We start from the raw sequence: 23,193 nt of genomic DNA on the forward strand, positions 1-23,193 counted from the left end.
CGTGATCAGGCAAGGAGCGGGACGGTTGTTTGCTCGGCGTACCCAGTTGCACATCAATGGGTGGGACGTTCTCACGGCCATACATAAAAAAAAATGGCGAGTATCCCGTGGACGTGTGTGGAACCATGCGGTATGCCGCTAAGACGCCCGGTATGTGCAAGTCCCAATCGGTTTGCTTTTCACTCACCGTGTGACAAAGCATAGCCGAGAGGGTACGGTTGAATCGTTCAACCATACCATCCATTTGCGGATGGTATGGGGAAGTGCGGATCTTCTTTGTGCCCAGCGCTTCGCAAACCTTGAGCAATTTGGAGAAGTTCCGCCCTTGATCTGTGAGCAGCCTCTCAGGTGCCCCCTTATCCATGACATACCCGTTCAAGAAAGTGTCGGTGATGGACGCAGCCGTCTGGTCGGGCAGAGGCCAGGCCATCGGCCATCGAGAAAAATATTCCACCCCGACCAGAAGGTATTTATTGCCCCTAGCCGACGGGGGGAACGGGCCCAGAATGTCCAGAGCAACTAATTCGTTGATGCGGGACACCTCAATGGAACGTAACGGCGGTACATACTGGTTCCGAGGCGGTTTCCTCTTCGCACAATCGTGGCATGAGCGGACAAAGTCATTGACGTCAGCCGTCATGCCAGGCCAGAAAAAATCTTTTTGCATCGCGGCCAAAGTCTTCTGCACGCCGAGGTGCATCAACTTATCAGCGTGCAGAGCGCGAAGCAGGTCGTAGCAAAGGGAAGTAGGCACGACCAACCGTGGTCGGTCAGGCAACCCGTCGGTGCACATTAATAGTCCCGACTTGCCTCGGAACATCCGCCACTTCCATCCCGCCAATTGAGCTTTTTGTTTCCCTATCAATTTCCGCAGCGGAGCCAGTGAGGTATCAGCCTCCTGCTCGCGTAACCAGACCGAGTGCGGCAGCCGTAGGGTATCATCGGTGTCCACCGACACCTTATGGTCGTCCTCGTTTGCTATCGCCCCCATAACTGGGCAGGGCGAGGTGAGCGGCGCCGCGCAGCGGTGCGTGCCCGTCAGGCAAGTGCACGGAGGAACGGGTGGCAGCCTTGAGAGTGCGTCAGCGTTCGCGTGACGGGCCCCCTTACGATATGTAATATGGAAGGAAAATTCCTGTAACGATTCCAACCACCGAGCCAATTCGCCTGACGGTTGGTCCAACTTCAAGGAGTATTGCAAAGCCGCATGATCAGTGCGAACGAGGAATTTCCTTCCATACAGGTATGGCCGGTACAGTCGAACAAAATGCACTATCGCCAAAAGTTCCCGCCTCGTCACGCAATATTGCGTTTTACGCAGGGGACAGAACCCTGCTGCCGTACGCCACCACTCGCTCAACCCCATCCTTACGTTGCGACAAAACGGCCCCGATGCCGATATCACTAGCATCCGTGTCAAGGATGAACGGCTGTGAAAAATCCGGGTAATCGAGCGTAGGCGCCGTGGCGAGGTGATCCCGAAGCGATCGAAAATAACTTTCTTCCTCTGGTCCCCATTTAAACCTTTGATTTTTGCCCGTTAGGACATGTAATGGTTTCGCCAATGTCGCAAAGTTCTTAACGAAGCGGCGATAATAGGAAGCGAATCCAATAAACCGCCGAACATCACCCACGGAAGTGGGTGTGGGCCACTCTCGAACACATTTGGTTTTCAGACACGCCATCCGAACTGACGATATGACCCAAGTAACGGACGGAGTGTTGCAAAAGGTGACATTTTCTAGGTTTAAACTTCAGGTCAGCCGCCCGCATTCTTTGGAAAACCGTCTCTAGGCGTAGGAGGTGTTCCTCGAACGTGCGGCTGAAAACGATGATATCGTCCAAATATATGAGGCACGTTTCCCACTGTAATCCAGCCAACACCAATTCCATGAGCCGCTGAAATGTCGCCGGAGCCGCATTCAAGCCCATAGGCAACCGATTAAATTCAAAAAGACCTTGCGGCGTGCGGAATGCCGTCTTGGCTTTTGACTCGTCATCGAGGGGAAGCTGCCAAAAGCCCGAGGACAGATCGAGGGTGGAAAAGAATTTAGCACCCGATAAAGCATCCAATGAGTCATCCATCCTTGGTAAAGGGTACGCGTCCGCCACCGAAATTTTGTTTAACCGGCGGAAATCAACGCAAAATCTTGTCCCACCATCTTTTTTCTTAACCAGAATGACGGGCACGCCCCAAGGGCTGTTGGACGGCGAAATAATATCCGCCGCCAGCAAATCGTCTACTGCGCCCCGCACCTGTTCTCTTTCCGCTGGGCTCATGCGATGTGGGTGCATACAGATGGGAGGTGTCGCACCGATGTCAATATGGTGCGACAAAAGTGACGTGCGGCCGAGGTCCAAGTCATTTTTGCTGAAAACATCAGCGTACCGCAGCAATAATGAATGCAGAGCATTTCTTTGCTCGTTTGACAAGGAAGAATTTTCCCCGCACAAATCTGCGATCCAGCGTTCCTGCGAACGATCGCGTGGAGGCCCACCAGTGGCCATCCGGGCGCGCGGCTTTTCGTCAAAAGAGGCGAAATCGGTAGTGGCGTGAGCCAACACCGATCCCTCCGGAACAACAACGCGGTCAGGTCCCCCATTCAACACCTGTATGAAAGGTGCCTGACCTGGTCGCACGATCGTTTGTGCCGCCGCCAAGGAAAAAGACTTAGCTACCGAATTTGACGGGGATAATAGCACGCCCCTCGCACCCCTTTTAACTTGAAGGGGTTTTCGGTAACGCAGCGGATTGAGCATTTGCGCGCCCGACGGGACCTCCACCGTAGCAGCGACCACGGCAGTAACTGCGTTACCTGGAGGCGCACTGGCCAGCAGGGAAGGCAGGAACGACATCCTACGACCCCCTGGCATTTCCAAACAATCCTGGTCGACCCGTATTTTCAGCGGCATCCGGCGCAAGAAATCAGTACCAAGCAAGCATGGGACAGCTAGCGAGCGAGAGATCAACACGGGTCCTGCAGCGGTAATATTCCCGATAGCGATACTCACATCGACCTGACCACAGATACCCATGCTACCCCCATTTGCGGCTACACACGCATCATTAACCCGGCGTATCTGCGACGTGGGAATGGACAACAGATGAAAGATAACATCCGAAATGATGGTGGCAGATGCGCCAGTGTCCACCAAAATACGGACGTCGACGCCCTCGATGGTTCCCCGTACCGTCGATGAGCCCGACGCCGCAGCCACAACCCTACGAGCCAATTTCTTCCACGGTGTAGCAGAGCGTGGAAATGATGCAGAAGAAGGAAAATTATCATTAGGCGTGTAAGAATGAGTGCGAGTGGATGAATGATGTGACACGACCTGCCGGGTGTCCGATTTGTGCCAACTCGCCCGAGGTTGTTGCAGCTCCGCGCCAGGTGGAGGAGATGGAGGTCCCCTCGGCGGAAGAGGCGAAAGCAGAGGTCGGCAGCGGCAGTCGCGGGCGAAATGTCCTCGTCGGCCGCACTTGAAACACGTGGCCGTCGTCGGCCGGCGGTCGGATGACCCGACCCCCGCACGTGGACGGCCTGCGTAGTCACCACGCTGGTCGCGCAGCCGCCGTCCCGGAATCCCGTGCGGAACAGCAGCAGCCAGCACGTCGTCGTCGCCGGAGTCGTCGGAGCAGTGAACAACCCGTCGTGGAGACCACCCCAAGGGCGGCCCGTCGATTTCGGGTTTCCGCGTCCACTCCGCCATCTGGTCCCAGCGCTTGATGTTGAACTTAGCGTCCAGGCAGCGCGCCACCCATCGCGATGCAAGCGGTTCGTGGCCGCATCCCGGTAGCGAAATGTTGAGCTCCTGAGACAGCTCCAGCATACGGGAAAGGATGAGAGGATCCAAATGATCGGCCGTCGCGTCGGTATAAGCAGCCATGGCCAGCGCCATCAACGCCCCCCGATAAGCCAAAGGCGACTCCTCCGATCCTCGGCAACGCGACATAAATTTTCTCGTGGCTGACGTCGGCGGGTCGTAAAATTCCGCCATCTCTGCGAACGCATCTCGCAGCGTCTTCTTCTTGGACGCAGGTATGGAGCGGAAGACCCCCAGAGAAACATCATCAAGCAGTGTAGGTAGCGCTCCCAGCGCCTCCGCCTCCGTCCAATGCACGGATCGAAAGGCCGACTCGAAGCGCCACGTAAAAGCACTCCAATCGCCCCCGGCGACAAATTCTTTAATCTGTGGAAGGCGATGTCCGCGGTGGCAGGCGTGCGCCGCGGGCGTCTCCGACTTCGGATCCCACGCTCCACCCGTCGCAGGCAAAATGGCGTCGGGCGGCCGCGTGGCGGCAGGCGCGCCCAAAATGGCCCCCAACGGCTCCGGTGCAGCCGCCCCGCCCAAAACGTCGGCCTCTTCCCGCGTGGTAGGAGCAATGGCGGACGCCGATTCGTGTGTAGGACCTCTATCCGCGGCGTCAAGCTGCTCCGCTATCTGGCGACCCACGGCTGGTGAGGACGCCACCGCGGTCACCAGACTCAGCAGAATGGCGCGTAACGACTCGATCTGCTCCGCCATCAGCCGCCATCCGTCCTTCGTCCCTGAGGTGGTCGTATCTTCTCCCAGTCGACGCTGAGAGGCGTCGAGGAGAGCAGTAGCAGCAGGCGGCAGAGGAGCTGTAGCCCCCAACAGATCATCTTCGTCCGTCTCGGCCTCTTCCTCCGATGGAGGCTCGGGTGCTTGGACATCTTGACGATCGTCCAAACGGTCGCAGAAGAGCTTCTGACACCAATGTAATAAACCTTCTCGAGACGGCTTCCGGAATCAGTCCTTTTATTTTCCAACTTCCACAGTTACACTCATACACTCCTCGTTGCTGACAGACAACGGAAAGCGGGCAGACACCCAGCTAAGTCCCCACCGCGCACGTGGCACCCGGAGCCCCGTACGCGCGTGACTCCTGCTCTTTTCGTTCCCAGGTCTGCCCCCGACTCCTCTGTCTCTCCTCCTCTTAATCCCTGGGTCACGTGGTACCCCTAAGCCAATCCTCCGTAGTCAGCGTTTACCGTTCCAGATAGTTCCCCGTCATTCCCGGGACCACGCCTCTGATCCGGCCTCCCATTAGCTGAGGCCCCGATCGGCCAGGCCAATCACCCCTGCTAACATACCGTGATCACGCCGAGGCCATGCTCCCTGGCTCACCCCTTATTGGCTACAAAGCGGGACCGGCAAACCAATCCCCACGTGAGCCCTACATGGCTCTTATTACACAATGATTGCTCAATTTGTACTCATCTTCCCGGTTAAAGTTATGTCTGTGTTTATATATCTGGATGGCTTCATGAACACATCTTTGATGGTAGCCCGAAGGTTTGCAGAGTACCTTGGTCTCAGAAAAAAACAATATCGTGTGAGCCCGCAGCGTTCAAGCAGTTATCAGCTACGGCAGAGGTATCGGTTCTGCCGTGTTTCAAATCTGCCTTGTGTTCGCGAACACGGTCCGAGACATGTCGTTTCGTTTCCCCAATGTAACTGCTACCGCAGACACAACTTAGTTTATTTACACCAGGGTATTGCATGTCAGGAATTACATCTTTCACAGATGGGATTAGGTAACAGATGTTGTGTACTGTGTTGAATCGAACCTGAATCTTGTGTTTGTTCAAGATTTTGGAAATCTTTTTGGTAACCACTGCTATGTATGGCAAGGTGATGGTTTTGATTGGGTCCTCAGATGGTTCTCTACCCATGGTTGGGGATACAGCTTTGCAGATTGTGCAGTCCGAATATCCATTCATCCTGAGGGCTTTGCATACGTGCTCCAGTTCACTGGACGGGAAACGCTGTCGTGGACAGTGCTGTGGGGGGGAGAGCCAATTCCAATTGGCCCTCTCCCCTCATGGCGTCTGTGACCACCACAGTGGCTAAATAGGGGCTCTGGACGGGTGCGAGGGGCTGGTAACCCCTCCACCTTCAATAAATTACCACTAGACCACGACTGAAATATCTAACTAATAAGCTTGTGCCGGAGGCCCCCGGAGGGACAGGCGTCTATGACGTCTCCTGGCCAAACCCCATCTGGCGGAGCCAGGAGATTGAATCTTTACCCTCGGGGCTCCTCCAAAAACAACAAAAAGCCACTACGGATGGCCACGTGGAATGTTCGAACGCTCACTGCGGAGCAGAGGCTGCCACTTCTCTGTCGGGAGCTGGACCGGTACCGCCTGGATCTCTGGCATTCAGGAGATCCGGTGGACCGGCTCTGGCTCCTGCCACCATGAGGGGTGGACAGTCCTCTACTCGGGGTAGGAGACTGCCAAACAGGGTGTGGCTCTTCTGAACAAAAAAATGAAGAGGGCGTGGGAGCGTGGCGGTGAGGTGTGGGAAGCTGTAAGCCCCAGGCTACTTTGGGCTCGCCTTCCCATCAACCGGAGGCGAGGAGTAGTGGTCGTGGTTACTTATGCCCCCACCGAAGACGAACATCCGTGGAGGGATGCAGGCAAGGCCGATAAGTCAGATGCCTTCTATGACCTCCTGTCACAGGTGCTGGCTAAAGTGGCCCCTTGGGATAGAGTCATCTTGTTGGGTGACTTCAATGCCCGAGTTGGTCATGACGGTGGCACCTGGTCTGGAGTGATTGGAAGGCATGGGCCAGATCAGCTCGATAACAACGGTAGGAAGCTGCTAGATTTTTGTGCAGCCCATGGGCTTATAATTACCAACACGCTGTTCCGGCATCGGCGCATCCACACAACATCATGGATGCTTGCCGGGTCCAAGCAAGAACATCTTCTGGACTACATAGTGACAGACCAGCGGATGCGAGCCCATGTCTTTGACACCAGGACCTACCGTGGAGCTGATCTGCCCTCTGACCATCGACTAGTCATCTGTAAATTGCACCTGCCATTCTTCCACTCCGGTAGTGGGTGTACACCCAGGACCCCCTTCCAACCAAAGGTGGCCTGGTCTCAGTTGATGAAAGTTGCAAGCGAGAATTCATCAACGCATGAGGCTGGGGTTGGCATCGTCCCCCACTCCTCCTGATGTCGAGGGTAAATGGGCGAACTTTAGGACAGTGCCTCATGCAGCTGCAATGGCTGCTTTGGATACGCGGTCCAGACCTCCCCAGAGACCCTGGCTGAGGAGGTGTTCAGGATGGTTGAGAAAAAGCGACAGGCCCACTCTAATCGTCTACAGCATCCCACGTCAGAGAATGAGGAGGCTTACAGCAGCCTTCGCTCGGAGGTTCGGAGAGCTGTGAGGCACTGCAAGGATGGGTGGTGGTCGCGGGTTGCTGAGGAGATGGAGTCTGCCTCAGTGGCCCGCGATCACAAATCCCTATTTAACTCCATCAAAAAAGTAACGAGCAGCGCCACACCTATTACCATCATTAGGGGAAAAACGGTGATCCAATCTCCAACCCCCAGGAACAGGTTTGCAGATTTGCTGAGCATTTCTGTGAGGTCCTGGGGGAGGGGAAATCCCTCAGCCAGGAAAACATCGTGGCACAAAGTGGGGATAACCCTGCTGAGGCTGCGGTGCCTCATATAAAATATTGGAAGAAGTCACCCCCTGTGAGTGGCTGGCTGAGGTGCCATCTGTTGAGGAAGTACTTAAGGCGATCCAGAGTCTGAGACCAGGAAAGGCACCGGGCAGAGATGATCTCCCAAGTGAAATGCTGAGGGAGGGTGGCGTTTGTGCACAGACTGCCCTACATGACATCATAACAACAGTCTGGACCACTGGACGGGTTCCGCAGGACTAGAAGGATGCCCTGATGGTCCCCCTCTTTAAGGAGGGGTGACCGCACAGACTGTAATAACTACAGGGGCATCTCACTCCTCAGTGTGCCGGGAAAGGTCTTGGCAGGGATTATTCAACATCACCTTGCTAGGCACACTGAGGAGAGGCTTGCGGAGCCTCAATGCGGTTTCAGGAAAGGGCGGTCCTACACAGATGCCATATTTTCTGTCTGTCTGCTACAGCAGAGGTATAGGGAATTCCAACAAGACCTACATCTCTGCTTTATTGACCCGGTCAAGGCCTATCATACCATCAGTAGGCCTGGGCTCTGGGTTGTCCGTCATACTTTCGGAGTCCCTGACCCTCTGCTCACGATCATTAAGGACCTTCATGATGGTGAGCGGGCTCGGGTAAAACTACGTGGCCGGGAGTCAGAGCCATTCTCTGTACACCTTAAGGTGTGACAGGGATGTCCTCTGGCTCCCACATTATTTAACATCTATTTTGACCACGTGGTTCGTGAAGCCTTCAATAGCTGTACCGGGGGAATTTCCATTTGGTACAGATTTAATGGGAGGCTGATCGATGCCCGGGTGCGGTCAAGGGATGGCTCCCTATTGGTCAACCACGTTATGTATGCCGATGAGCAGCAATTGCCAAATCATTTAGAGGAGGAGTTGGAGACGCTGCTACAGAAACTGGGGCGTGTCACTAAGAGGTGGGGCCTTACCATCAGCCCTACCAAAACTAAGCACCTGCCTGGGTATTTTGTACCATCGGATACTCCACCCCCACAACTCCCAATCGGTGATGGGGCAGTTTTGGAGGAAGTGGAGAGTTTCCCATACCTGGGCAGTTTGCTCATGACCGGCTCCGGTTTAACAGCAGAGGTCTCAATCCGATTCAGTCGAGCGGCAATTTCTTTTCATCAGTTACGTAATGCTGTGTGGAAGCTACCTGGTCTGTCGCTCCGCACAAAGCTTCAGGTCTTGTCGGCCATGGTCATTCCCTCCCTTCTCTACGGTTGCGAAACGTGGACCCCCCTAATGGAGCATCTTCGCCGGTTAGAAACATTTAGGCTGGCCTGCCTACGATCCATCCTGGGTTTAACCAGGCTGGATTGTGTGAAGAGCTCACAAATCCTTGACAGATCTTGGCAAAATCCGTCGGTGAGTTCCTCCAGCGGGCAAGGCTGCATTGGCTTGGTCATGTATCCCAAACGCCCAGCCACCGCATGCCTAAACAGCTTTTGTTCGGCCGGATAGAGGGGGCTAAACGGGCGCGGCACGGGCTAGAGAAGAGATGGAGTGATGTGGTACAGGAGGACGTGGAGCTGAGTGGACTTGCCGATGATCGGCCTCGGTGGAGGAGGCTCGTGAAGGACGCTACTGGGCAGTTGGAGGCAGTCGCCCTCCAACAACAACGGAGGGCGGAGGAGCGACGCTCACAACGAGCGGAGCGCCGGGTGGCTAAAGCACGGCAAGTTGGCACAGTAGGGGGCACAGGTGGTGCATCAGCCAGTCATCTCGGTCATCTCAGTCAGTCGACCTGTGGCACCTGGGTCTGCCCCGTGACCTGCCAGTGGGCCTTCGACACTTCACGTGGCCTCAAGGTGCACATGGCCTTGCACAAGCGTCGTGGTGACGTCACCGCTACTTAGTGGCAAATGGCGGTTGTTATTGTTGTGTCTCTCGGTTTGTGTGTCTCTCTGTGTTTGTCTCCCTATATGTCTCTCTCTCTTGTGTGTATGTGTGTCTCTGTGTGTCACTTTGTGTGTATCTCTTTGTGTGTGGGTGTCTTTTTGTGTGTCTCTTTCTCTGGGTGTGTACCTTTGTGTGTGTCTCTCTCTCTGTGCGTGGGTGTGCCTCTCGGTGTGTGTCTCTCCTTCCCTCGATGTGGTGTCGTTTTTTTTCTAAGGAGCTGGATGTCTCACTAGCACAGCCACCGTTGCGTTGGTTCGTTTACATTGACATGCTAATCTCTCACAATACAATAGCCACCTCCTCAGCTCTCGCAGCTCTCCACATCAACCACCCCCCCCATTTCCCCCCCCCAATCTCGGTTCCCATCTTCAGATGTCCCACTCGCTTAGGCACAATCTCTAGCCCCCACCCTCTTGCCCGATGCGGCAACCCCCCTCCCCCCCTCTCGGCTCTATTTCTAAGGACTTGTGTCAGCAGCCTGTTTCTCTATCCCACCTGAGGACGATTGCTTGTGTGGAAATCGAAACGTCATGATCTATTATTTTTTCTACCTACGTAACTTGACCGAAAGAACCAAAGAGTATGGATTCCTGCAGTCACGAAAGCTTCAAATCAAGAGAGTACTCATTTTGCAAGATTTTTACATTGTTTTGCTCCGGTTCAGTATCTTTTCTCTCTTTACCTTGAGGAACAGGAGTTCACTTCAGGTTTGATAGTAATGTGTATATTATTTTTACAGTTGCTAATGTCCATTGTTCACTTTTATGCTTTTCAGGACCCCGACAATAAGGTGGAAATTTGTAGCCATGAACTTTGCACAGGTATTACATTTTAACTCGTAAAAATCCTAACCCAAGTGTGCTGCGTTTACATAACACGCATTTACACTGCATGACATGAAAAGTGCATTTGAAATGTAAGTGTTGTCTCAGTTTCACGTTGTATATGTCCACAGGTGCTCGGATGCCTGTTCTACGCTTACTACGTCTTTGTAAGACTGTGCATTCCACTGTTCAGAAACTTTGGCAAGGAGCCTTTGAGCATACGGGTGCTGGTGTTGAACATGTTTAACTGCACCTTGCCTGGTGAGTTCAGTTGCTGTGGATGCAGAACAAACTGCCTATTGAGTGGATGACACGGTATTGGTGATTTAGTAGTGCCAGAGCAATGCATGGAGTAATAACAATTCTTAGGACCACGATACACGCATAAAATCGCGCATGTGAGAATGTACGCTTTTTTTTCATTTGAGTGGCCAGTGGGGATCGGAGGGAGGCGGTAAATCATTCCACCCCGAGTGATTAGTCTGGTCATAAGATTTCCTTACTCAAATTTTGTAACGAAAAAATATATTTGGAAATTTATGGTAAATGGCTGTAATATTGTGATTTGTAATGCAACTGTCTATTTTTTTCAGGTGTTCTTATTTTGCTTTTAGCCTTCTTTGCCTTCCTGCACTGCTGGCTCAATGCCTTTGCGGAGATGCTACGGTTTGCGGACCGTATGTTTTATCAGGTCAGGGATACAATAAAATACTCATCTATGTCATTGCTTTTCTGTTCTTTTATTCTAATGCTTCATTTACACGTTTTATAATTCCTGCTAGTTTAGTGAGGCATAGTGCTATCAAGGCACTTCAGCAAGAGCCATTAAATTATTGAATAGCCACAATTTGTGAAAACATTTTCCCAGAGTGGCTTATCCATTTCAGTGATTTAAAAAGCGAAATTATATCAGAACTTTATAAACTGTTGTCACCTCATATTATTGGTTCTTTCGGTAAACTCATGTAGAAGGGAAATAATAGAATAATAAAAATAAGACAAACTTCTCACGACGTTTCGATTGCAGCACAAGCAATCATGAGGTGTGAAAACCACAGCAATACAATTTTACACACTAAACTAGCAGGAAATATAAAAAGTGTAAACTTTTCTTGCTGTGGTTTTCACACCTGATGATGATTGCTTGTGTTGCAATCGAAACGTCGTGAGAATTTAATTGTTTTATTATTTCCCTTCTACATGAGTTTACCGAAAGAACCAATAATATGAATCCCTGCAGTCGCGAAAGCTTTAAAGCAAAATTTGTTGTCACTTCAATCAAATTTTTGCTCCTCAGACTGGGAAAGATGCATGTGGGAATTATTTACCCTACTCATTGTTGCGTACATGCATGAAGTACAATTGATGTGAAATATCTTCTCGCAGAAGTTCAGGACTCCTATTATTATGTTACTAAACATAAATGTGACAAACGAGGATGGCTAGGTTGGTAACAATTACTGCACCAGTCTCGACACAAAGCTAATACTTTCATTGTGGAATTGCAGGGGCTAACTTTGGGGGGAAAAATACAGTTCATTAACCATGGGTTGTGAAAACATGTTCTGCTGCAGGACTGGTGGAATTCCACTTCATTCGCCAACTATTACCGCACGTGGAATGTGGTGGTTCATGACTGGCTGTATTATTATACCTACCGGGATTTCCGCTGGGTGAGCCAAAAAAATGTATTCAATAACTAGTAATTCCCCCTCTATATTTTACACTCAGTATTACATTTCAATGTGGTATTGAAAAAAATATAGCATTCGTTTGAAATAAAGAGCAATGCAATTGCAATACATTTTTTTAGCTGTGGCTGTTACCGATATCTGTGTGTATTGCAGGCTTTCAGCGGGCGATTTAAGGCGGCGGCCATGTTTTCAGTGTTTTCGCTCTCGGCCGTTGTCCACGAGTACGTGCTCACGGTCTGCCTCGGCTTCTTTTACCCCGTCATGTTCGTACTCTTCTTTGGATTTGGCAGTAAGTTTTTTCTGCTCATTTCATTTGTGCATGCATCAAAGTACATCACCAGCGTGTCCGTAAAATTGACGAGGGCCGATGGCGCGGTTTAGTTGCTTTCCTTGGTCGTATTCCTTGGTCGTAGGTTTCTTTAAGGGAACCAATAGGCTCATTTTATTTCTACGGCTTGAGAGACGATCAGCCCCCGTATTGTCCACCTGCCTCAATACGCTTCACGTGTTGTTTTCATGATAACTGAAAAACTAAAACTAATTGTTATGAAACTTGACATATTGCCTACTAATATAAATGCCCAGATTTATAGTTTTTTGGGGAGAAAAAATTATGTCGTGCTTTGTACCAGCGCATACGACGTAATACTGTACACCTGGGTGTAAGCGTGCATGCCTAATGTGAGCGTAAATATGCACGTTGTATAATCATTCGTATATTATTAATACTGTTGAATATTCTAAGAAAATGAATGCTTCTTTTTGAGACTAGTTAAATGATGCTTCTATCATTAAATCAGTTCTATCAAGAGCCAGTGTAATGGTCTTATAGTTTCAATTTGGCCAGCGTCTCCTACCATTTCTTGGTAGACAAAGCAAGCTATATGCTTGCGTTTCCTGGCATTGTTTTTGGCTTCTTCTGCAAGAACCCTCACCCATATTGCTTTTTTTCACTTGCCACACCTCAACCGCAATGATTTATATTGTAAGCTCACATAATGAAAACGTGTAATAATTACCCATTGTTGAAATTTGTCACGGGAATGTTTTCTTGTATTCAAACAATATCCTCTGATTGGTGTATTCTTGTAATCCACTGAAAGTTGTTGCCCACATTGTATTTTGTGTTGTGATTCGTGGATTTACTGTTCAAACAATTGGTCTCATCAGCTTTCATCTTAAAGAGTGCAGGCAAACAGATTGACATAATTGTCATTTACACTTGAATTGCACTTAAAATAGAGATACATTACAATTGTACTGTATGCAGAGTATCATGGCCTGAAGGGAAATTTTCAGCTTTAGAAATAATTGGGTGGCAAGTGTCAAGTTAATTAGAAGAGAGCGGGTTATTGTGTGGCTACTACAGATTTTCCCTGGAGTGCTTAGGCGCAGGTGACTGTGCTTCCCTCATGAGACTAGTTATGATGCTACAGTGTGTTGATACATGCGGGCATCTGTAGCGTAAATAGCACCGTAACATGTACGTACCTTGTGTCCATTCTCACTCAAAGCGATCCAAAAATAGACACTTGATTTAACGATGTGTAGATTCGTTAGTTGACTACCCCATGTTTTGTACGTTTCGTCTCAACTATTTTTTTCAGTAAGGTAATCAAGTCTATGTTTGATGTTGTTCACTTCGTAGTCTTTAATGGAATCACATTAAGCTTTTAAACCACAGAAATCAGAAATTCAGTGATCGTAACTTGAGTGTTTTAGAGGGTTATAGATGGGCATGCTATTCTTCTCATGTTAAAAGGGGATGTCATTCGGTTATTTTCTGGGTCTTTGCATATCATAGATGGCTTACCCTGACAGCTGGTCACTGGCCTTGGTATTGCTATTTTGGGACAAACCATTTAGAAGAATTGAAAAGATTAAGTGATGAATATATTGGGATTAATTTGACACGAGGGATTACAGTGCTTGAAAGTGGAAGGCCCCTATTACAAGCACAGAATTATTGCATGAGGATGGTCTGGGCTTTGGAGAATCAGGCATACAAAGAAAGATTAAATCGTTTTAATTGTTTACTGCATATTCATATTACTGTATTTGATTCCATGAATTTATGGCAATGTAAACCATACCTGGGAGTAATTTTTTTTTTAAACAGTGTAGCTTAAAAAAAAATATCAACGTCATATAGACGTGCTTTTGATATTTTGGCGTCACAGCCCAAGATCATTGCAATGAGTCGAGCTATACCTGTGACATGTCCGTCACAATCTGATAAATTGCATTAACTATGGCTTCCACCTTTCCTACTCCCTTAATCCCAGCATAACAGTTGATGTTACAAAAAACTAGGGCACCATTTTCACCGTTTCTGTAAGATTATTAAATGAATAAAGGTCGTTAAGTGTAATATTAACTACACAAAGTTGTGGTTCTGTATTTCTTTCGTATAAAAGACATTTTTTGTGTCTGTCTGTCTGTGGCCGACATTTGCGAGGGATTTGGCTCGCAAACGGTGGGGTTTACGTTTTAAAAAAGTACCCAGATAGCACACCATAAGCCCCGTGGTGAGCCAGCGCTATTCCGATTTCGCGTCTGTCACCTTTAAAGTATTTTTAGTGCTGTTTTTGGTTATTCATTTATTATGTCGCGCCTCCGAAGCGTGCGCCAAAGCACGCATCTGCGCATGCTCGTCCCTACCAAGTCACACACGTTCGGTGGGTGGGACGGTGGGCAATTCTCATTCGTGTGGACACTGCAAGGTAACACATACATTTACAGCTCTCTTCAAACATTTATTACCATGACTGTTTACTCATTACTATTCCTGTTTAATGACAGGGATTAACCAATGTTTGATGATAGTTACCCTAAGTAACACGATTTTTCTCCCTGAGTACTAAGTGCTACTTGAAAATTGTTATATACAAATGGCCATTATTCCCCACAAACTTTGCTTTAGCGACCATGTCTTTATGTGAGGGAATGACACTTATGCACACGTTTTCTCTTTTAAAATAGGTACATTTCTAAATATCACTGTCCTGCTCACAAAAACAAGTTTGAGGGGAATAATAGCCTTTTTCTGTACTTGGAGGCATAAGCAGCCACGTCATATCACTTACTGCACAGGGACAAAACAAAAATATACTGATAGCTATTATGTCTTCATTCTCACATATTTACACTTGCCCCCTCAGTACGGGGGTTATGTCAATTACGCTTGATTGGTGCGGATCTGCTCATAGTTACAGGTATGATCGGGTGATACAGGTAGGAACAGTTCCACACTGCCCACCAGGGATTATTTGTCTGTCTGTCGTACATGGCCCCGCCCCACCAGAGCCCTCCCATTGGCTCGGGGGCGCCGACCAATGGGAGCGGTGGGTTGAGGTTGGTAGAGGGGGGGGTTAGTGGTGGGGGGAGGGGCACCGCTGTGACTCGGGACAATGAGGAGATGGGCGATGTATAATTCACAAAATTAAACTGGGGGAGGGTGGCTCCATTCATAAAATGGAAGCCTTGAAAAGAAAAAAGCGGATCTTTTTGCCTCGTGTTTCTCTCAACATTCCCAGCCTTAAGGTGATTCAGTTGGGGGTGGGAGAGGTGGGGCTGGGTGGAGAGGGGAGGGTGGGGCTGGGTGGGGAGAGGAGGGTGGGGCTGGTCACCCCGTGGTGCCCTTGTAAAACTCAACGTTTAACCTACACACTACACTATACACGACACGATACACTACACTTATACAGGTAGGAACAACAGCTTCCACTGCCTACCAGGGATTATTTGTCTGTCGTGCACGAATGCGCTGGCCAACCAAGTTCCTACCTGCCCACTCCGAAGGAACCTGTTTTATTATTCGTTGACTTTCATTTATTTGCTTCTTTTGCTCGTGGGAAATGTTTGCACTAAATGCCGGAACACACTCGTCGTCGCCATTAATTACTTCCTTATTATATACGCGTATATTTCCCCTCTCCCTTGCTTATTTCGCTAAAGTCACGTAGATAGACAACTATTATTTAAAAACTTAGTAAATGTAAACGTAATAGTGTGCGTGTGTACGTCGATGTGTGTGTGTGAGTCCATATATGTGTGTGCGTTGTGTTTGTGAGTCAGTGTGTGTGTGACAGTCACTGTTTCTGTGTGTAAGTGTGTGTGTCAGGTGCTATGTGTGTGCGTGTGTAAGTCGATGTGTGTGTAAGTCCATGTATGTGTGTGTGGGTCGATTGTGTGTCTTCGAACCCGACGACCCGAGTTCGATTCCCGCTCATGGTCAACACCAGTGACGATTATCTGAACCGGTCCTGGGCCTCCCCTAGGTCGACTCAGCCTCAAATGAGTACCTGGTGTGGTGTGTAAACATTGCCACTGGGGAGACAAAGGTGGCTGGGCGTGATGTTGGCCACCCACCCCCTCATGTACCGTTCCAGCCTTCATAGGTGCTCGCTAACAGCACTTGCCCCAACATTCTGTTAAGGCTATACGGAGGATCTTTGTAAGTCGATGTGTGTGTGTCTTTTTCGCCCAGGCAACGCCGGGTACTTCCAGCTAGTGTAGCTATACCAGGAGTATTAACGTTTATATTTATTTGTATATGGAAATGACGAATACAAAAGTAGAAAGTGTTTTGTGATACTGCGTTGGCAGTGGTGCACGAGCACAGTTAACAAAACACCTCACATTTGTCAATGGAACTGCCTTAAAAGGAAAATAAATATGTAACAGCATGTTTTTGGGCAATGGCCTTACATTGCACACATGCAAAGGACATGTTTTTGTTTTTTTATAGTCACTTTTCGTGTTCTAATTTTAACTCAAATGTTGTGACAAACATACCATGTGTATATGGATACTGGTTAATAACATTGATAGCGATGACAGGGGCATGTTAAATGTGTATTCACGTAGACCATTTTGAAAGCAAACGTACTTATAATAGGTGTCCAACCTATTTAACACGAAGTGCATTACAGTGTTAAAAGGCAGTACTATTTTAGCTTTATTTACAGATACACAGCAGCTCATTGTAGGACAGGGCCTGAGCAAACAGCCACATTGATTTTAGGGAACTTTGATTTGTATGAAATTAAACATGTGTTCATATCTTCAAGTAAAAAAAATAAACATGCCGAATGTGTATTTTGACAAGGATCAAATGATGTAGTTTAAAACAAAGTTTGGTCACGCAGTTGAAATATCAAAGTTGTACTTCACCTTTGTAAATTAAACATTTCACCATAAAAGTTGGAAAATATGGGTCTTGTTTGACCATACTTCATATTGATCAGTGCTGGTTCGTGAAGGCAGCATCCCAGGACCGGTTCTAATATCACTCGCCACTGATGTTAGCCATGGCTGGGTATTAAACGCGCACCTCCCTCTTCATAGTGCACAAACCACTGTGCCACTGCTCCACCTGCCATTTTAGGTAAACCGTTGTACACAGCATATCACTCACGTCCAAATGCAAAATAGAGTTAAGGCTAGGGGTTCAAAGTCTTTGATATGTCTTGATGATTTTATTGTACCAATTAAGCCCTGGGTGAAGCAGAATGATAAAGCCTTTTATATGTAATGTAAAACAAATCTCATTGTGATTGCTTTTTTTATAAACAGGCAACCCTGACGTCCTTTGGGTGTGAGCAGCCATCCATCCCTCCCTTCACTAAGCCAGCAAAACGTGTTTATATGACAGTGAAAGTACCCATCATTGAACCACCACAACATTCCCACCTCTCCATCCCTGGGTGCCCCTTTCTTGTGGCACAACCCACAGGACCCCCCCACCAACCCGCATATCCCCCAAGTCGCACCCCCCTCCTTCTGAACTCCTTCTCACGTGCGTGCACCCCCCACCCAGCCATGCTTCCCTCACCCACCCGCGTGCTGGCAACCTGCACGGCTCCTCCCCTCTGCACGCTGGGCGGTGCATGGCTACCAACCACTGAGAACACGTGCTGGGCAGCGCGTAACCATCCAGAAAAACTTGTTTATAATATAGTATATGATAGCACTGCCCATGCATTTGCGTGGGATCCATGGCCAGGGTGGAGGGTGGGTGGGGGGAGGCATATGACGTAAGCATGTACGAACACAGCGCTGCTAGATGTGGGTGACAAAATAATGAGTGTCACTTTTCCCTGCCAATGCGCTAGCTATTCAGATTTTTATAATATAGTACTAGCGGGAAGTACCCGGTGTTGCCCAGGCGAAAAATATATTTTAAAACTTCTCTTAAAAACCTTACATATACATACACAGATACTAAGCTTTTGTGAAAGCCCGGTGGACCGTTTGTCCATTTCTCCACAAACAAAATTATAAGAGTCTTGCAGAAGTCCAAACAGTTATAGAAAGTGGGAGGTAAATAGTTGATATTAAAGGTTTCCGAAAATTGTCGACCCCCCCCCTTAAAAAATATTTTAACCTCAGCGGAGGTATATATACGTACACACCCTACATACAACAGAGTAAGTAGTATTAGCTATGTGGTTGTATTTACTGACTGTACAGTAGTATCTACTGGGCCAGTAGTAGCTACTGACTGTATAGTAGTATTTACTGACTGTAGTAGTAACTACTGACCGTAGTAGTATCTACTGGCCCTACATTAGTATCTACCGACTTGGTAGTAGTAACTACTAACTCTATAGAAGTATCTGCTCACTCTATAGTAGTATCCAGTGACTATAATAGTAACTACTAACTCTATAGCAGTATCTACTGACCAGAATGCAGTAGCTACTGACCGTAGTTGTATCTACTGCCTGTATAGTAGTATCTACTGACTAGCAGTATTTGCTGACCGTAGTGGTATATACTGTCTCTACCAACTCGATAGCAGTATCTACTATCACTACAGTGACATACCGACTGTGGTGTTACCTACTATCACTATAGCAGTGCATTACCGACTGGTAGTACCTGCTATGATTACAGCAGTACATACTGACTGTGGTGGTACCTGTTATCACTACAGCAGTACATGCTGACTATAGCAGTATATATCGACTCTATAGCACAAAATACTAACCTGACAGTGCCGTGGTGAGGCCTCATCCCGTGCAGAGCCCCCAGCCTCACCTATATTGCCCAGCCGGCCGAGGTGGCACCTTGGCAGGCTGGGGGCTGGGCCGCTACACCCGCCCCCCCACCATCCCCCCTCCTGCGCTACAATAACAGTATCTAAGCACTATAATATTAGTATCTACCGACCCTATAGTAGTAAGTGCACACATTGGGGTGGGGAGGGGGAGAAGAGGACATGACACTTTGATGAATTTTCCTCAGCGTTGTGTGTATTTTTTTTGCATTTTGACCGCGAATGAGAAATCCCCTCCACCGATGACGCGTGTGCGTTGCTAGGGGCAACCTCCAGGCAAAACGGAATAGTGCTGGCTCACCACGGGGATAACGGCGTGGTACCTGGCTACTGTTTTTTAAACATGAACCCCACGGTTTGCGAGCCAAATCCTTCGCAATTTCATGTACACAGACAGACGGACGGACAAAGACACAAACAATTAAGTTTATAAGTAAGATGATATGACAAGGATTACCATAAGGCCACCTGCATACTTTGGTAACATGGCATTTTATAAATTAGAAGTTAATGCTAACGGTATAGTCGTATAGCTAGACAAGCCTTAAACTGAGCTTTTGAGTGTTTTCTTTTAGACCATGCCTGAATGTTATTTCTATTTGGTATGCAACCGTTGTATGTAAAAAATGCCATCAAAATAGCCATGAAGGAAAAGTATGTAATTATTTAATTAACCCTACTTATGATCAATTCTATTAAACCGTTTACTTGCTGAAGCACGTTAAATTCAATGTACAAAAATATGACTTGGCTATTTATACTTCAAAGGCATTGAGCCCAACGAAAATTATTTGCAATGAACCTAGGCTGACTTCATAGGTGGGTGAGCGACTTCAAAGGCATCGTGTATTTTAATACGGCTCAACATACTATTTAGTTTTACAATTTTAACACATTTAACATGTATTGTATTACATCACAGCTTACCGTTTGGTGCAAATATGAAAATATTATTGCTCTTGGTAAATTACATTTTAAAGTAATGTGCAATTGGGCCTTCCATGCTGTTGGGACAGGATTCATGGTAGGCAGACATGTTAAAAGTGGCAGAGTATGCAATGGTAGGGGAATGCAGAGAGGGGTTGGGGTAAATTTCAGAGCAAGGGGCAGGGGATGGCTAAGAATAGCAACACTGTCAATGCATGGTGCGGAGAATCACGACAGACAGCTCTAGGTACATGGCTTTCCCACTGTGGAAGCCGCTGTAAGTATTCTCTGCCCAGGAGCCAGTTTCCACAGGGAGGGGTAATTTGGCAAATAGGTTAGACTGAGTGTAATATGAAAGGGCACGTACAGTGAGGGAAAAAAGTATTTGATCCCCTGCTAATTTTGTACGTTTGCCCACTGACAAAGAAATTATCAGTCTATAATTTTAATGGTAGGTTTATTTGAACAGTGAGAGACAGAATAACAACAACAAAATCCAGAAAAACGCATGTCAAAAATGTTATAAATTGATTTCCATTTTAATGAGGGAAATAAGTATTTGACCCCCTCTCAATCAGAAAGATTTCTGGCTCCCAGGTGTCTTTTATACAGATAACAGGCTGAGATTAGGAGCACACTCCTAAAGGGAGTGCTCCTAATCTCAGCTTGTTACCTGTAATGCGGGCGTAAGCGACCTTCCGGATGTGACGTCACGGGGGGTGGAGTCATGTGACGTGGGTGGAAGGTTCGGGTCCTTAAGCGGGTAAACCGGAAGGGGAAGAGTCGGGGTGTGAGCGGAAAAGAGTGAGGCCACGCGGGCGGGTGAGAAGAGGGGGGGGCACCGACGGCTATCGGGAGCCAACCCCGAAGACAAGAGGAAGCTGTGGAGTGGTGTGCAGCTGCAGAGGAGACAGCCAGAAGGGCTGCGTGTTAGAGGCAGCGGTGTGGCTGCCAGGAGGAGCTGCGGAGAGAGGGGGAGACAGCACGAAGCTGTCAGAGCTGTGGAGAGAGAGGAGTTGCAGCGAGTACAGCCAAGGGGGGCTGTGTGAGAGAAACAGCAGCGGGGCTTCTGTTGTGGATCGGGCCGACATTGGAGTCAGCACCGTGGAGAAGCTACAGAGTAAAGACAGCCGTGTGGGTGTACAGCACGAACCGAATAAAGGACACTGAGCCAGACATCGTGGTCCAGTCGTTTATTACACTGGTGTCGGAAGTGCAACGGCATGTCGAAACAAGTGAGGAAGAAAGTTAATCCGGCGCCTGCATCGGCTTCTTCGTCCGACGACGACGAACTCCCTCCAACCACGGATCCTGTTGGGGTGGTGGAGGAGAGCCCGGCTGAGGCGACCACGGGAACGGGAGTGGAGGATGTTGGCGCGGTGGCGGGTCCGTCGACATCATCAGACGCGGATCAACGATGGCAAGCGATGGCGGTACAACTGGAGGCACTTAAGGACGTCCTGGCGCATCTATGCCATCTCGTCGCGCCAGGGACGATGGATGATGCAATTGGTGCTCCGCGGGCCGCCACGTTGCCTGTCCTGCCGCCGCCATTGCCCACGCGGCAAGAGGCCGCCATTTTGCGCGCTCCGTGGCGCCAAACCGCCATCTTGGCCACGCCGCGGGCCGACGCCATTTTGAATTTGCCATCACAGCCACCACCATTGGAAGACGGCGGGAAGAGGAGTCGGAGTCGCCACCTTACAACGGTTAAAGAATTTTCCGTCGGTGGGGACTGGAGCGCGTTCGCCTGCCGCTTCTTGGCGGCGGTACGCACAGCAAGATGGACCGATGCGGAGGCTTTGGAGGTGTTGCCGACTCTCCTGGACGACGAATCTGTCCGATTCTTCCGTTCCATAACGACCGATAAGAAGGCAACTTTATGTGGTGTTTTTCAAGAAATGGCCGATGCTTATGAGCCACCAGATGATGCGCATCGGCGATTCGCTCAACGACAACGAGCACCAGAGGAGTCGCCCGTGGCGTTCAGGGGTGCGGTGCTGGAGCTGGCCATGGCAGCTTATCCTGAGACGCCACAGGACCTGCTCGAGCCTCTCATATTAGGGAAAATGTTGGAGCTGTCTCGGGATCTAGGGATCCCCATGCCTGTGTGTGGGCATGAGAAGCTAACTTCCCGGACGGCTGCTAAGTGTCTCGATGCGCAATTCAACCTCCGTCGCTGGAAACAAGTGACGGCGTGGACGGGGGGGCCCGTCAAAGAAGGGGATGCGCTGGGGTGGAACCCTGCACAGGCTGTCTATGTTCCGGATGACCGGGGCCCTCAACAACTGACGGCCGCCTCCGCTCCATGGACGGGACGCGGCGGGCTGAGACCGCGCGCGGCGCTACCAGAACGGGGCCGTCAGGAGGCGAGGCCTGCGCTTCGGCGCAACGAGGCCGAATGTTTCCGCTGCGGGCGTAGGGGCCACTACGCCAGAGACTGCTGGGCCCGCTTCCCGGCTCCGCCGCAGCAGGAGGCCTCGGCACCGGTCAAGTCGGCTAAAGATCCTCCGAAACAGGCATGTCGGCACGCACCAGACACTCGGCAAGGCTTTACACCTCACCCATCACCGTCGTTGCGCCATCCTAACGTTGTGGTTAAAGCATGCCCTTCGACGGGGCCTTGTCGCTCGGTCACGCAGTGGCGCAAGTTGGCACGGAGAGTCGTCGCGGCCGCTACGGGCTCGTCCACTGTACCGGGGTCTATACAAGGGGTGGACGTACGCATTTTGGTCGACTCCGGCGCGTCTGCGACTATTATTTTGGATGTCATTTTCCATCTGTTGGGCATCCCGCCGGGGGCTGTGCGTCCGGTTTATGGGTCGTGCGTCGCTGCGAACGGGGGTAGCATGGGTATCGTGGGTCAGGTGGATGCTAAGATATCTATTGGGGATGTGTCGGCCTCGGGTGTTGTGTTGATATCGAGATCTTTGGCGGTTCCTTGTTTGTTAGGCACCGATTTTTTGGCTAAGATGCCCATTTTGATCAAAATCAATGAGAATTGTATTGAACTGCCGGGGGGCCGTCAAATCTCGTTTCTGCCGTCGCCCTGGGGGCGACCTGCTTCGGCCGTACAAGTGCAGGCGCTGTCCGTCGCATCTGTGGACATCCCACCTGGTACACAGATGCTTATACCCTTGCGGTATCGGAAGCCCCTGCCTGATCGGCTAGGAGCAGTAGGGGTCTTGTTGTCACCGTCCGCCACGATAACAACCGGGTTGGCGTTAGTGGGGGCACAGACCATCGTCCGGCCGGATCAATTACCGTTTTTACAGGTGCTTAATGCG

At 49.5% G+C, this 23,193-nt stretch overlaps 1 protein-coding gene across 4 annotated transcripts in view; it reads left to right on the forward strand.

Moving 5' to 3' along the window:
• The window catches only part of SOAT1 (sterol O-acyltransferase 1), a 49,984-nt gene that overhangs the window by 19,189 nt on the left and 7,602 nt on the right, over positions 1 to 23,193 (forward strand). For all 4 annotated transcript variants that reach the window (XM_078594631.1, XM_078594641.1, XM_078594651.1 and 1 more), the window contains 5 exons: positions 10,174 to 10,219; positions 10,354 to 10,483; positions 10,816 to 10,913; positions 11,797 to 11,895; positions 12,070 to 12,205. In XM_078594631.1, coding sequence (XP_078450757.1) covers positions 10,174 to 10,219; positions 10,354 to 10,483; positions 10,816 to 10,913; positions 11,797 to 11,895; positions 12,070 to 12,205 — 509 coding nt within the window. The remainder of the gene's footprint in view (positions 1 to 10,173; positions 10,220 to 10,353; positions 10,484 to 10,815; positions 10,914 to 11,796; positions 11,896 to 12,069; positions 12,206 to 23,193) is intronic.

Source organism: Lampetra planeri, chromosome 1, assembly GCF_965212315.1.
Source record: "Lampetra planeri chromosome 1, kcLamPlan1.2.h2, whole genome shotgun sequence".
Classification (NCBI taxonomy): Eukaryota; Metazoa; Chordata; class Hyperoartia; order Petromyzontiformes; family Petromyzontidae; genus Lampetra; species Lampetra planeri.